Below are 12652 nucleotides of genomic sequence, written 5' to 3'. Positions count from 1 at the left end.
AGGCATGAACAAGTTTCTCCAAGTCTTGACTGGAAACAAAACATCTAATTCTTGTGATGTTTTTTAAATGATAGTATTCTGATTTAGCTACTGCTTTGACATGACTACTGAAACTAAGGTTTGTCTCCAGAATCACACCAAGATTCCTGACTTGATTTTTAGTTGTTTGACCCCTAGACTCAATGTATGCATTCACCTTGAAAAATTAATCTTTGTTTCCAAATGCACTGACTTTTTTTCTTGTTTAACTGAAGAAAGTTCTTGCACATCCAAATATTAATTTCATCAATGCCTTGTCAGAGGGAGTCAATGGGGCTGTAGTCATTTGGATATAAGGCTAGGTAAATCTGGAATTAAGGTTAAGAAATTAAGGTTTCCGTAGTGTAGAGGTTATCACGTTCGCCTTACATGCGAAAGGTCCCCAGTTCGAAACTGGGCGGGAACACTGGATCTCTTTAGAGGGGAGTCGTGGCCTAATGGTTAGAGAGTCGGACTCCCAATCGAAGGGTTGTGAGTTTGAGTCCTGGGCCAGCAGGAATTGTGGGCGTGGGGAGTGCATGTACAGTTCTCTCTCCACCTTCAATACCACGACTTGGGTGCCCTTGAGCAAGGCATCGAACCCCCAACTGCTCCCCGGGCGCCGCAGCATAAATGGCTGCCCACTGCTCCGGGTGTGTGTTCACAGTGTGTGTGTTATCACTGCTCTGTGTGTGTGCACTTTGGATGGGTTAAATGCAGAGCACAAATTCTGAGTATGGGTCACCATACTTGGCTGAATGTCACGTCACTTTCACTTACTTTCATCTGGTATCATCAGCATAGCTGTGATAGGCAATTTGGTTCTTTCTCATTATTTGACTTAGTGGGAGCATGTACAGGCTAAACAAGAGCGGTGCAAGAATTGACCCTTGTGGGACTCCGCATGTCATGGACGTCCACTTAGACTTATGCTCTCATAGACTCACATAATAGCCTCTCCCTTCTAAGTATGAACTGAGCCATTTGAGTACCATCCCAGAAAGCCCGACTCAGTTTTCCAGTCTCTCTAGGAGTATGTTATGATCGACAGTGTCAAACGCAGCACTGAGATCTAGCAATACCAGCACCGATATTTAGCCAGAGTCACAATTTAAGCGAATATAATTTATTATCTTAATGAGTGCTGTCTCTGTGCTGTGATGTGGTCGAAAACCAGATTGAAAATTGTCCAGGTATCCATTTGAGTTTAAGTATTTGTTCATCTGATTAAAAACTACCTTTTCTATAATTTTGCCTATAAAAGGAAGATTAGATATTGGTCTAAAATTGCTCAAAATGGTGTTATCAAGATCCTTTTTCAGGAGGGGCTTAACAACTGCAGTTTTTAAGGAGTTTGGAAATGTCCCAGAAAGAAGTGAGGCATTCACCACTTCTAAAAGATCTGCTTCTAAGCAGTTAAGCACACTTTTGAAAAAATAAATATGTGGGAAGTGTGTCAAGATAGCAGGTTGACGATTTTATGTCTTCCAGAATTTTGCAATCAGTTGCTTCAAAAATAGACATAGTATCTTTTTGATATTGTGGCCGATTCTGTCTGACCTCTGCATTACTTAAGGATGTGCTAATCGCCTTCCTGATATTGATGATCTTCTCAGAAAAGAAGGATGCAAACTCATTGCATTTGCTGTTTGAGAGCATTTCACTGGGAATCTGACTTGGGGGTTTGTCAGTCTCTTAACAGTGGCAAAAAGAGTACGTGTGTTATTTAAGTTACTGTTTATAAGGTTTCAGGCATAATATGGGCTTAATTGAGTTAAGTAAAGGGTGAATAATCAGAGCCCATTCTTCCAAATACCACGAGATGGCGCACAAGTGAAACAAAACGTTTTACGCACGAAATCCCTCATCCAAATTATAGGTTGATTTAATCTAATGGAAATACCATGTGTTACTTAAAATAAGTTTAGATTTTCAAAACCGCAAAGCTGTTACCAAAAAGGCTTGATTGAAAGAAATACAACATTAAAACCTGTTTGCATTTCTTAAACGTAGTCTTGTTTAGTATTGTGTTAAACTTTGTTGAATATGCACATAACATAAGACATAAAAATGGGGTTCTAGTGTCATCTTTTTAAATGATAGACTAATTTATACTGAATTGACTAGTTTATAAAGTAGCTCAGAGTCAGACGAACGATTGTTTGAATACGCAAGACGAATGTTCACGGGAGTCTACGGCTGTTCAGTGTGTGAATGGATGTGTGGTGTGCGTGACAACACGTCCATCACGGGCTAATGGTGTACTGATAGCGCCGCTAATTCTTCTGACACTTTAAAACCCCTTTCTTTGACAGCGTTGGCTCACTAATGTGTATTGCATTTTGCTTTCCAATACACAACAGTTCAGTTAGTTTTCACACTTTGACTTGGCTTTTCTTTACTTCGTTTAAAGTTAAAGACTCTTCTACTGGGGTCCTTTGCTTTAGTCATTTGTTAGAATCAGAACCAGTGAGATTCGTTTCGTGAATGAATAACTCTTTTGAATCGGTTCTTTTGATTTAAATGCTCAGACACGTTAACAAAACGGGCTGAATCAGTTTGTTATTTACTCTAAATGATTCACTGAACCTTTTAATCGGTTTCCAACTAAACATTAACAAAACATAAACAAAACTTGCACACCCATCTTTTTGGATACTAGCTAAAGAACTGAATTAGGCTACTGATAACCTAGTGACGCTCACCTGTAAGCGCGTCTCTTAAACTGTAAACGCCTCGAGCGACACGAACAGGTGGTGAAAAGGTGTGTCCAAAACGACAACGGGCTTGACTTTTCACTAATCAAACTCCAAGGACAATAACACGCGCTCACTGAATTCAACCAATCAGCGCGTAGTTCTACACAGTGGGCGGGGCCAACCCAGCTGGAATGAAGTGGACGGCAGCGCGCTGTAGAGTCAGTGAAACAGGCGCTGTTACAGGGAGTGGATACACTTGTCGGCTCAGCTGATCTGAATGGCAACAATATTTTGGAAATAGTCGTACACATTTTCATCTAACGAGTAACGCAGGGATCGCACTAAATAAGGTGGGTGCCGAATGAGATTGTATTTCCATACGTGGGTGCATACAACGCTTAAATTGTAGAAAAATAGCATTCGTCTGTGTAATAATTTAGTTTAGAGCAACTTATTATTTTGGTAATACATTTTTAGCGTTCTGGTGCCCGTTAAGCATTTTAGCGCACAAAATAATAATGAATCTCATGTTGAATCACTTGTTGGGAGAAAATGATGACAAAATTCATGTCTTTATGTATGGAGATGAGCCCCTCCTAAAGCGCTTTTACAGATGGCCATAGAGATCTGCGACAGACTCGTGTTTTCCCCGTTTACGCTGGCCAGCTTGTGCGTTTTTCCTCTATTTGCAACTGGCAACTACTGTTGAACAATAAAATGGCAAGAATAGATGAACAGGAGCCTTTGCGCGCTAGGATTTTTACCGATGCGTAATTCTGGTGCCCCTGTGGCGCTACATGTGCAAATGGGCTTCCTGCTGTTTCATCCTTCATTCCCCATCAGTGGAACTGAATGACACCCAGCTAGGCTGAATGTGTGTGCCTTTTAGAATGACAAAGAGAGAAGCATGCTTACTTAGAATGAACATCCAAGTAAGAGAGAGCTGTAAAAGTGTGTGTGTCATGGTGCTTCACTGCTGGGCTCATTGCATCATCTTCTTTTTCATTTGGTTTCAGGTTATAGCAGCAGCAGCTTCTCAGGGGAACGAGAGAAGCCTTGTGAATATTTGGTGAAGCATCAGCAGTAGCAGCGGCGACACCTGGTCTCCTGAGTCTCCGCGTTCACTTTCATCCTCATCACAGTGGCGGAACAAGATGGGGAATGGATTATCAGAGCCCCATGCCCTCTTTCCATGCCTGCCGTCCTTTCAGGCCCTGCACATTGTTATTCTCGGCTTGGACTGTGCCGGTAAGACTACCGTATTGTACCGGCTACGCTTTAATGAGTTTGTGAACACGGTTCCCACCAAAGGCTTCAACACAGAGAAGATCAAGGTGACTCTTGGTGGGAAAAGCCGGACTGCAACCTTTCATTTCTGGGATGTAGGAGGTCAGGAAAAGCTCCGGCCTCTGTGGCGCTCCTATACGCGGTGTGCCGACGGCCTCGTGTTTGTAGTGGACTCTGTAGATGCAGAACGCATGGAGGAGGCCAAGACGGAGTTGCATAAGATCACACGGCTACAGGAGAACCAGGGGGTGCCCGTGTTGGTGGTGGCTAACAAGCAGGACCTGCGCAGTGCGTTGCCACTAGGTGAAGTCGAACAGATGTTGGCACTTAACGAACTCGGCTCCCATACTCCTTGGCACCTCCAACCGGCCTGTGCCATCATCGGAGAAGGTCTACAAGAAGGCCTGGAACGTCTCCACTCCATGATCATCAAGCGGAGAAAGATGATGAGGCAGCAGAAGAGAAAAAGATGACTGTTTGGTAATGGGATGTGAGCTGGATGTGGTTGTAGGCCTCTATGGTGGCTCTGCTGGTGACGTGCCATGGGCCGTTTGTGTCCCTGCGCTCCTGGAATTATTGTTTCGGCGGGCTGAGTTTTATCAGTCAAATGGTTCTGGATAAATACAGTTCAGAGACCGCAATAGAACTTCATTGATTTACCACTTTAGTTGTTGGATTGTAGCAGCAGTGGGACGATCACATGGAACTTTTACAACAGTACAAGTGTTACAAAATGTCAACAGGTCTTGTGGTACACTGAGTTCTCATGAAGGACAACACTGGACATGAACTTGTAAATGATGAAGACCTATCCCTAAAGTCTTTGTCCTTGTGTCTGAAGTGTTACACGTGTCCTAGCACCCTAGCGTTCATGTAAAGTCTTGAAAAGGAAGGATTGAGTACCAAAGCTGCCATAGTCATCATAAAAAATCCAATGTATACATCAGGTGATGTGTTGTCCTCCAATGGTTTTATCCAGAATGTCCAACCATCATGTTCCCAGGGGTTTGTTGTCCCGGTGGACAGGGGAACCAGAATAAGCTTTATGGATCACTTGTTTGGGAATGCACAAATGTTGAAATCAGATTGGAGAAGGGTCGACCACTAAAGTAGTTCAACAAGTGTATGTGTTAACTGTCAAGAGGTTTACTCAACATGTCAATGCAGTAGGTTCTCCCAAGTTTGAGGGCTACTGGTGTCATTTCTAGCTGAACCTACATTGTGTGCTTCCCTGAACGACAAGAGATGTTTAAATGCACTTTAGCAATTCCCTTTTCTAAACTATGAACTTGCAGCATCTGATTTTTTTTTGTTAAGTTTATCATGCTACAAAAAGAATCAATGTATTGCTTCGAGTGAAGCATTTTTTTTATATCCACTGTTCCACATTCAAATGTGCCAGTTTGTCACTCAGTACTTGTTTGTTGGGGGATGTTCATATTTATGTGTCAGAATTTGTACATTTTGAATAAATCAACAACTACACTAAATATCATGTTTTGAGTCCTCATTACTACCTGCTGTATGACTAATTATCAAAGTTTATGACCTGACAACGTCTCTAGTTGCATTTTTAATCTGATAATCATTTGACGCACGTCACAGTTGAGTCATAGAAGGTCGCTCCTTTATAGAGTCATTAGGACATGCAAAATAGGTAACATGACGTGAACTGTACTCGCTGCATTCTAGGCATGCGTCCAAACAGAATGTACTATGTACTGTCACTGAACACCTATATAAATGATAAAGGTGCTGCAAGAGTGCAATTATTGCATCTCCATATTGAATATAAAAGTGCATATTTAATTTGTACGTTGTGGTGTTTTCTTTTATTTATGCATTTCAGAGTCATCTGCTACAAAAATGCAAAAAATAATTATATGCACTTATTTAAAAATGTTACATTGTAATGGATTTACAATGAATATAAGTTCAGACTTTAGAGTTTTGTCATAAAGTTAAAAATGTCAGGACGATACCATAATGAACGAAAGGTAATTAAAAGAATGAAGTTCAACAGACAATTCTTAATAAAAAAACTAAAAATATATTTTAATATATTTTAAAATGTATAGTTTTTGAAGTAAAAAAGATTAAGATGTATTCAAGGTGTAAAGAAAACCCGGTTAAACTAACTTGAAAAAAAGTTTTGTCATGAAACCAACTTGAAAACAGACATTTCTAAGAACAACTAACTTGGCACATGTTTTAATATAGTTCCTGGTATATTATTAGATATCTAATAAAAATAAATAATATATCTAGTGTATTATTTTTTTTTCTAACATTTTTCTTCATCATGGACGTTCTCACTTGTCATTGACCCCTAAAAACTAAAAATAACAAAATGTTCTTGCATAACAAGCCAAACCGACTGAAAGTTCACGCTTAATTAAACATTAATCAAATAAGACTGCACAAACAGAATTTGCTCTTTTACACACCACGATACATAACTGCTCAGAGTTTTAAACACAGCTGGCTTGCCCGAAGCCCCACAGAGTTGCTTGTTGTGTTTGGAGAGGATCTGGCACAGCCAGTTCTAACACAAGAGCGTTTTCCCTGGGAACAATGAAGCTTTAACACAGGGAGAGAGGGGTCTGTACACCAGCTGACCAGTTCAAACAGGAATCCTTCACTGGACGTTAGTTGGTTCGGCATTCTGGACGACAGACGTAGATCACACGAGACCAGCTTCAGAGATAACAGAGGTGGGATTGGCTTCTAACTGGGTCTCAAATCATGAAAAATGCAAACACAACCTCCACAAAAGCCTGAGCACCATGCTCAGGGAAAAACCTGCTGTTTTGGTTCTCATACAAGGAGACGGTACAAAGAGAATTCACAATTTAGCATCTAAAACACAGTTGCAGGCTTTCATATATTGTGTTTTGCAGGGCAACAACATCAAGACTCAGTAATCCAACTTGGCTGGGCACGAGGCTTTGGAGAGAGGTGTGATCTGGCTGTCTGACTGTCTGCTTTGATTTGTTTGAGAACAGCACTTGAGAATTATACCTGACAACCTCTGCTTCACAAGCCATGTAGGTGAGCTGGGGAATTTTAATGAACCGGTGTGCTGTGCTTTTTGTCTTTGCATAAAAGTACAGCTCACTTTGCATCAGTGATGCTGTTACTTTGAGGGAGGCTGGCGTTATGCCCAGTGCCCCATGGTCCGTTCCACTTCATTTAAGCAGGGCAGAGGTTAAGCTTGTGTGCCTGGTTTATCAGAATCAAACTGAGGTTAGCAGTTCCCATACTCCCCTATCGCTCCTGACCCTTCCTGTACACTGCTGTGACCCAGTTCGGGCCTCTTTCCTTCTGATCCAGTGATGTAAGTGATGTGGGACTGAAGGGCCAGTGTTGGTGGAGGAGATCAGAAATCAGAGCAGGCTTCCTGTTCGCTCCACCCTAGAACACGCTGAGTCAGGACATGGCACTGAACACTCCCTTCACCGGGCGTCCTGCTTGTCTCTGCACTGCTGCGGGTCATAAAAGAGCCACTTATGCTTGTAAAACTCTAGCTTACAGTCATAAAAGGTGCTCCAGGCCATCATTAAGGCCATTTGGGAATGTAGAACCAATCTGGAACACTAAATGTTTATGCACAGCAGATGTTTACTGTAATTAAAGTTCCCGTGACTTGGAGATAAATGTTTCTAATGACCAAGTTTATATATTTTCTCATTCTATTGGCTACATGTTGTGTTGACACAATATGGTGATACATGAGAAGATATGACAGAATAGATCATGAATGATTCTGAATAATGAGGCAAATATGTATTTCAAATAATTGTGTATAACTGAAAGCAGTCAATTTAAATGTTACAAGTTTTAAAGTAGAAGTCACTATTGGTTTACCAAGATTTAATGCCATTTAAACTTGGTGTTTACATATATTTTAAATGCAAAGCTATGAAATGATTTCAATAAGGGCAAATTTTCTCATTTTATGACTATATATGTACACTAGCATTCAAAATTTGGGGGCTAGTAACATTGTTTTTTAAATAAATTAGTACATATTAGTACATAAAATATATTTAAAAGAAATCAATTATTTAAAAAATGGTAATACTATTTCACAAAATAACAGTTTTACTGTATTTTTGATCAAATGAATGCAGCCTTGAACATTTAAACATTTAAAATTCATACCAGTCTCAAATTTTTGAAAGGAAAAGAATCAATTTGATCAGTGTATCGCAACCTATCGCACAACGCCCATAAGGCAATGGTGTCATATGTCGGCGCACTGCCCACTATGCTATCAGCACCAACCAAACATGACATTTTCAGCAACTATGACTAAACCTTGAAAATGCTTCTACATTTATGCATTTTATCTAAATCCGAATTATGTGTCACATGCGTGTAGATAGATATCTGAGATGTTTCATGACAAGTCTTTTGATCAGCTGATTGTTTTTCTGTGTAAGCATAACTAGCTGGCAAAGGTTAACACCCAAGTTTTTTAAGAAGTGGCTGATTGACAGATGAATAGAGAGTCATTTACACTACTAACGCAATGTAGTCCACAAGTGTTTCCGGCTTCCTTCTAATGTGTTTTGAGTGATTAGATCACAAAATGCCTGGGATATCACCTGAAATGGGCAGTAGCACCGGAATCAAAGAGGTCCTTCAAACAACACTATAATCATCACTTTCAATTGTGCTCCTGTTCTTAGATGACATAGAGTTCATGTTTAGGCCTTTAATGGTCGGCCATAAAAGTGTCTGTCTCAGAGCCCGAATTGTGATTAACATGTGTTTGAAGTCAGTGCATTTATCTATGTTGTCTTGCAGCAGTGGTAAGGTGTGAACGTTTGAGGACAGGGTTGCGTGTGGTGTGAACGGGCGGGTGGAGGATGATAGGCCTGGGTGAGAGGGGGAAGCAGAGCGAGATAAGTGCTCCACCACTCCCTGCCCTTCCTGAGAAGCACAGTGGCTCCCGCCCTTCTTAACACACACATGCCAAGATATGACAACACAATCATACTTGCGAATTTATCCATCCCTGTTGCAAAGGAAATCTTTCTCTTCTTTTAAATGCAGTCCTTTTGGAAAATTTACTTTGATAGCAATTTCAGAAGTAATATTCTGGGTTTAATTATACCTAGCAATGTGTGGTTACATTGCAAAATATGAAGGATAAAGATAAAATATACTAATTATTCTTTTAGTATCAAACATTTTGTAGGAACATTTCTCTTTATATTCTGTGTTTTAGGATTCGTATGGTTTTGAATGAAGCTCAGTGTGTCTTATGCAACTGGTGGCAAATTTCATGGCTTGGTGATCAAGAGGGCACCTTCTGGTGAGGTTGTTTAAAAGAGGTTTTCATGATTGGTATTTTTCGTTAAATACTTTTTTATGATTTCAAAAATCTAAGCTAACTTTTAAACTCATGTCAAACAACTGTTTACACTTATGGTGATTTAACTGATTCTTAAAGAAGAGGTCAGGAGTTGCATCATGTTTCTTATACTCCCTTTATTTTGGCCCCTAAACCCTCCCTCGCAGATAGAGGAAAATTACGCTTTGGTAATGTTAAGCAAAAAAACGTAACATTACCAGAGCACTGGTAACATTATGTACTTATATACATATACTTATTTAATATATATATATATAAAAAAATAGTAGAAATTACATTCAATTAAAATATAAAATGACATAAAATTTACAAATAGAATGAAAATGACTGAAAACCATAGGTCGGGAGTAATAGCAACATAATTTAAAATTCAGCATTCATATCTGTGAGCATACCAGAGGAGGCAAGGGAGAGAAAGACAGAGAGAGAACGAGCAGAGAAGGAAAGAAGTGAAGAATACGTGTGTAAGCGAGTATCCCTCAGTATGCCTGACAGTTCAAAGCCGGGCTGCACTTAAAACAAAACCTCAGTAGAGTTGTGTAAGTATTCAGTTTGAAGGTGCTCTTTTACTGTCCTCCAAATGAGCTCTCCTCAACTGTGATTCTTGACAAATGCCATCATTAATTCATCCAGAGACTGATGATTATAGGCCTAGCCTGATCTATGAAGTGTTTTTAGTAAAGTCCTGTTATCTCAACCACATATTAATGAATATGAAAAACCCCATTTAGTGCAATTTAGTCTCATGATTTTTTACAGACATGAGCTTGCATGTGTGTACTTCGTATCTTGTGTAACAGATACAAAATGAAACATCATCATTGGAATGCAAATAAAACGAACAATATACCCTAGAGCAACATTGTTAAGTCTCTTCATATACTCATGTTGTAGCCTAAATCAGTGCACACTGTATACATTTCAGAAGTCAGATACTGTGTGGCTCCAGGCTGCATCATCTAGTTTAAAACATTGAACATAAATAGTAAAAAGTGTTTGCGTAAAGTATAATTGTGGTCTTTGGATGGTGTCCGTCTGGCTGGAGGCACTGGGCTGGGTGGGAGAGGATGACAGGGCAGTTGCAGTGGACAGGAACTCAGCTGTTGTGTTTTGTCTAGCGAGCTTTTGTTAACACAGAGGGTGTGGGTCTCCAGAGCTTCCTGTCATGGTCTTGAGATGGCTGTACAGGGCCAGTTCAGATAAGACTAAGTCAAACAGAAAGGCGAAGAAAATGGGTGGAAGAACTTAGTGTAGAGTAGTTCATCAATCAATCCCCTGCAAATGCAATTTGGCTGAAAAATCAGTTTATATTTGAACTCAGCTGTCAAAATGTTGAATTTCAGATAGGAGTTCCCGTTATTTTATCATATATTTGATTACTTTAACAACAACAATAAAAGACCAATGGAATACATACAGAGTGGCTCAACCACACACACACAGACACATGAATGTGACTTTTTATACACTCTTCTAATGCAAAATAGCATGTTATGAAATGATTATACAAATATAAAGAATAAAAAAAAATATTAAATGCATAATATAATACATTTTCATATATATGGAGATTTTGAGATTTTCCATTACCATTTAAACGTCAATTTATTAAAAACTCCTACATATTGCAAAAACATTTTTACGATAAAGGAATATTTCACAATTTTTCTCCCCACTCATTTACAGGTCACCTGGTATACATAAAAGTCACATGATGATTCTTTAATAGTATAAGCGGCTTTCCTTGCCATTAATGTTTAGATAACCCCTTATTGACAATGCACACATTAGAGGCACATCACAGCTCCATGGCCACAATCACTGCAGTGCTGCTTCGCTAAAGATACACGCTTATGTCTCCTTCATTTAAAAACAATAGCTAGTGCGTTGGCTGCGCTATACCGAAAACCTACCAACATCCTTTGGCATGACTTATCATGAGGGGAAAAATTAAGTTTTAGTAGCATAACATCAGTTAATGGTTGCAATAGTCTTTTATCGACATTTATAAAATATCAGAAAAGTTTTGTGCAAATCTTACATGGAAACGCAACTAGTAACTATTGTAGATCTTTATTGTAGCAAATTAATCTGTGTTTGTTTAATCTCACTTGTATGTTTTTGTATGATCTGCTTACATGTACATAAGCACTGATGTTTAATTGAGGTTAATCAGTGGACTTGCTTAAAAAAACTGCTATCATAAACTTCACAGTGTGCGCATTTATAAATAATCGCCATATGACAAAGTAGTTATATTTTCCTGTGAGATCTTTAAGGTTGAGTCCTGACATGGCATGATTAAAAAATACTTCCTTTTAAAACTTACATAACCTTTATTTACGCCCTTTCATCTCACCCTGTACAGCGAGCCTCTGCCATGTGCCCTGTCATCCTCTTTATTAAACATTCAGACATTTAAATAAACACCTCAGCACCTCCACCATGAAGCCACTCTGCTTAAGAGCCTTTTACTGTCAGTGCCCTCTTTGCTCATCTACGCTCCCCGTTTGCATGCCAAACCTTTTCCAGAACACCTCAATCCCTCTGATCTGCCTGACAACAATCACGTCTGGAAATTATCTAACGTTTCAATTCCCATGCACATCAGTTATGCTCACACAGCCAGAGGAAACACAGGCCTTGCTTCTGCATTTGCGCAGAAAATGCCTTGGGGTTATGCAACTGTTGGCACAGTGCTTGGGCAGACCTCTGTGAAAACACACAGTGTGGAGATAGCACTGGAACCTGTGAGATTTAGGCAGCTGTAGAGCCACTGTAAACAAACCTCTGAAAGCCGACAGCTCGGATCTGAGGGAGACTGAGTGCTGAGTGAATGACAGCTGTCAGGAACAGAGACGTGCGGAGAGGTGTGTCTGAGAGAAACAGTGGCGAACGGCGGATGTTTACTTGAGGGAACCAACAAGATTATCCTCTCAGCAGGTGAAAGTCTCAGCGTGCCCACTCATCATCGCTGCTGATGCCACGAGGAAACGCGATGTTGTGAGACTGTAGACCCTTGTTCATTTACACAGCAAAATACTTTTGTACTCCATTTGCACCTCTTCTACATGATCTGATTTCAGCATTAAATAGACCTGTAAATGGGGTCCAAACTGCATTAGTAGTTTAAACAGCAGCAGAATGCCTTTACGGCAAGTCATGTGACACAGTGGCTGGTTTATAATATACATTTAATAAAATAATAAATAAAAATAATTATATGTGTCCAAAATATATACAGTATAATTTGTACAAAATATAT

General features: G+C 39.7%; 1 protein-coding gene and 1 non-coding gene across 2 annotated transcripts; both read left to right on the top strand.

Moving 5' to 3' along the window:
- The first annotated feature begins 372 nt into the window (after window positions 1-372).
- Window positions 373-445, top strand: trnav-uac (transfer RNA valine (anticodon UAC)). The gene has a single exon. It is a non-coding gene; the product is annotated as a tRNA-Val (tRNA).
- Window positions 446-2911: 2466 nt separating this feature from the next.
- Window positions 2912-5494, top strand: arl4ab (ADP-ribosylation factor-like 4ab). Its single transcript, XM_052584922.1, has 2 exons — window positions 2912-3067; window positions 3734-5494. Exon 2 carries the CDS (start codon window positions 3872-3874, stop codon window positions 4475-4477), a length of 606 nt encoding a protein of 201 aa, XP_052440882.1. The 5' UTR covers window positions 2912-3067; window positions 3734-3871; the 3' UTR covers window positions 4478-5494.
- The last annotated feature ends 7158 nt before the right edge of the window (window positions 5495-12652 follow it).

The sequence above is a fragment of the Carassius gibelio genome, chromosome B19 (genome assembly GCF_023724105.1).
Source record: "Carassius gibelio isolate Cgi1373 ecotype wild population from Czech Republic chromosome B19, carGib1.2-hapl.c, whole genome shotgun sequence".
Classification (NCBI taxonomy): Eukaryota; Metazoa; Chordata; class Actinopteri; order Cypriniformes; family Cyprinidae; genus Carassius; species Carassius gibelio.
This window is presented reverse-complemented; position numbering and strand designations above follow the sequence as displayed.

Bases quoted from the DNA above. Each gene is read 5' to 3' on its own strand.
- arl4ab (XM_052584922.1), top strand. From the start codon at position 3,872: ATGGGGAATGGATTATCAGAGCCCCATGCCCTCTTTCCATGCCTGCCG.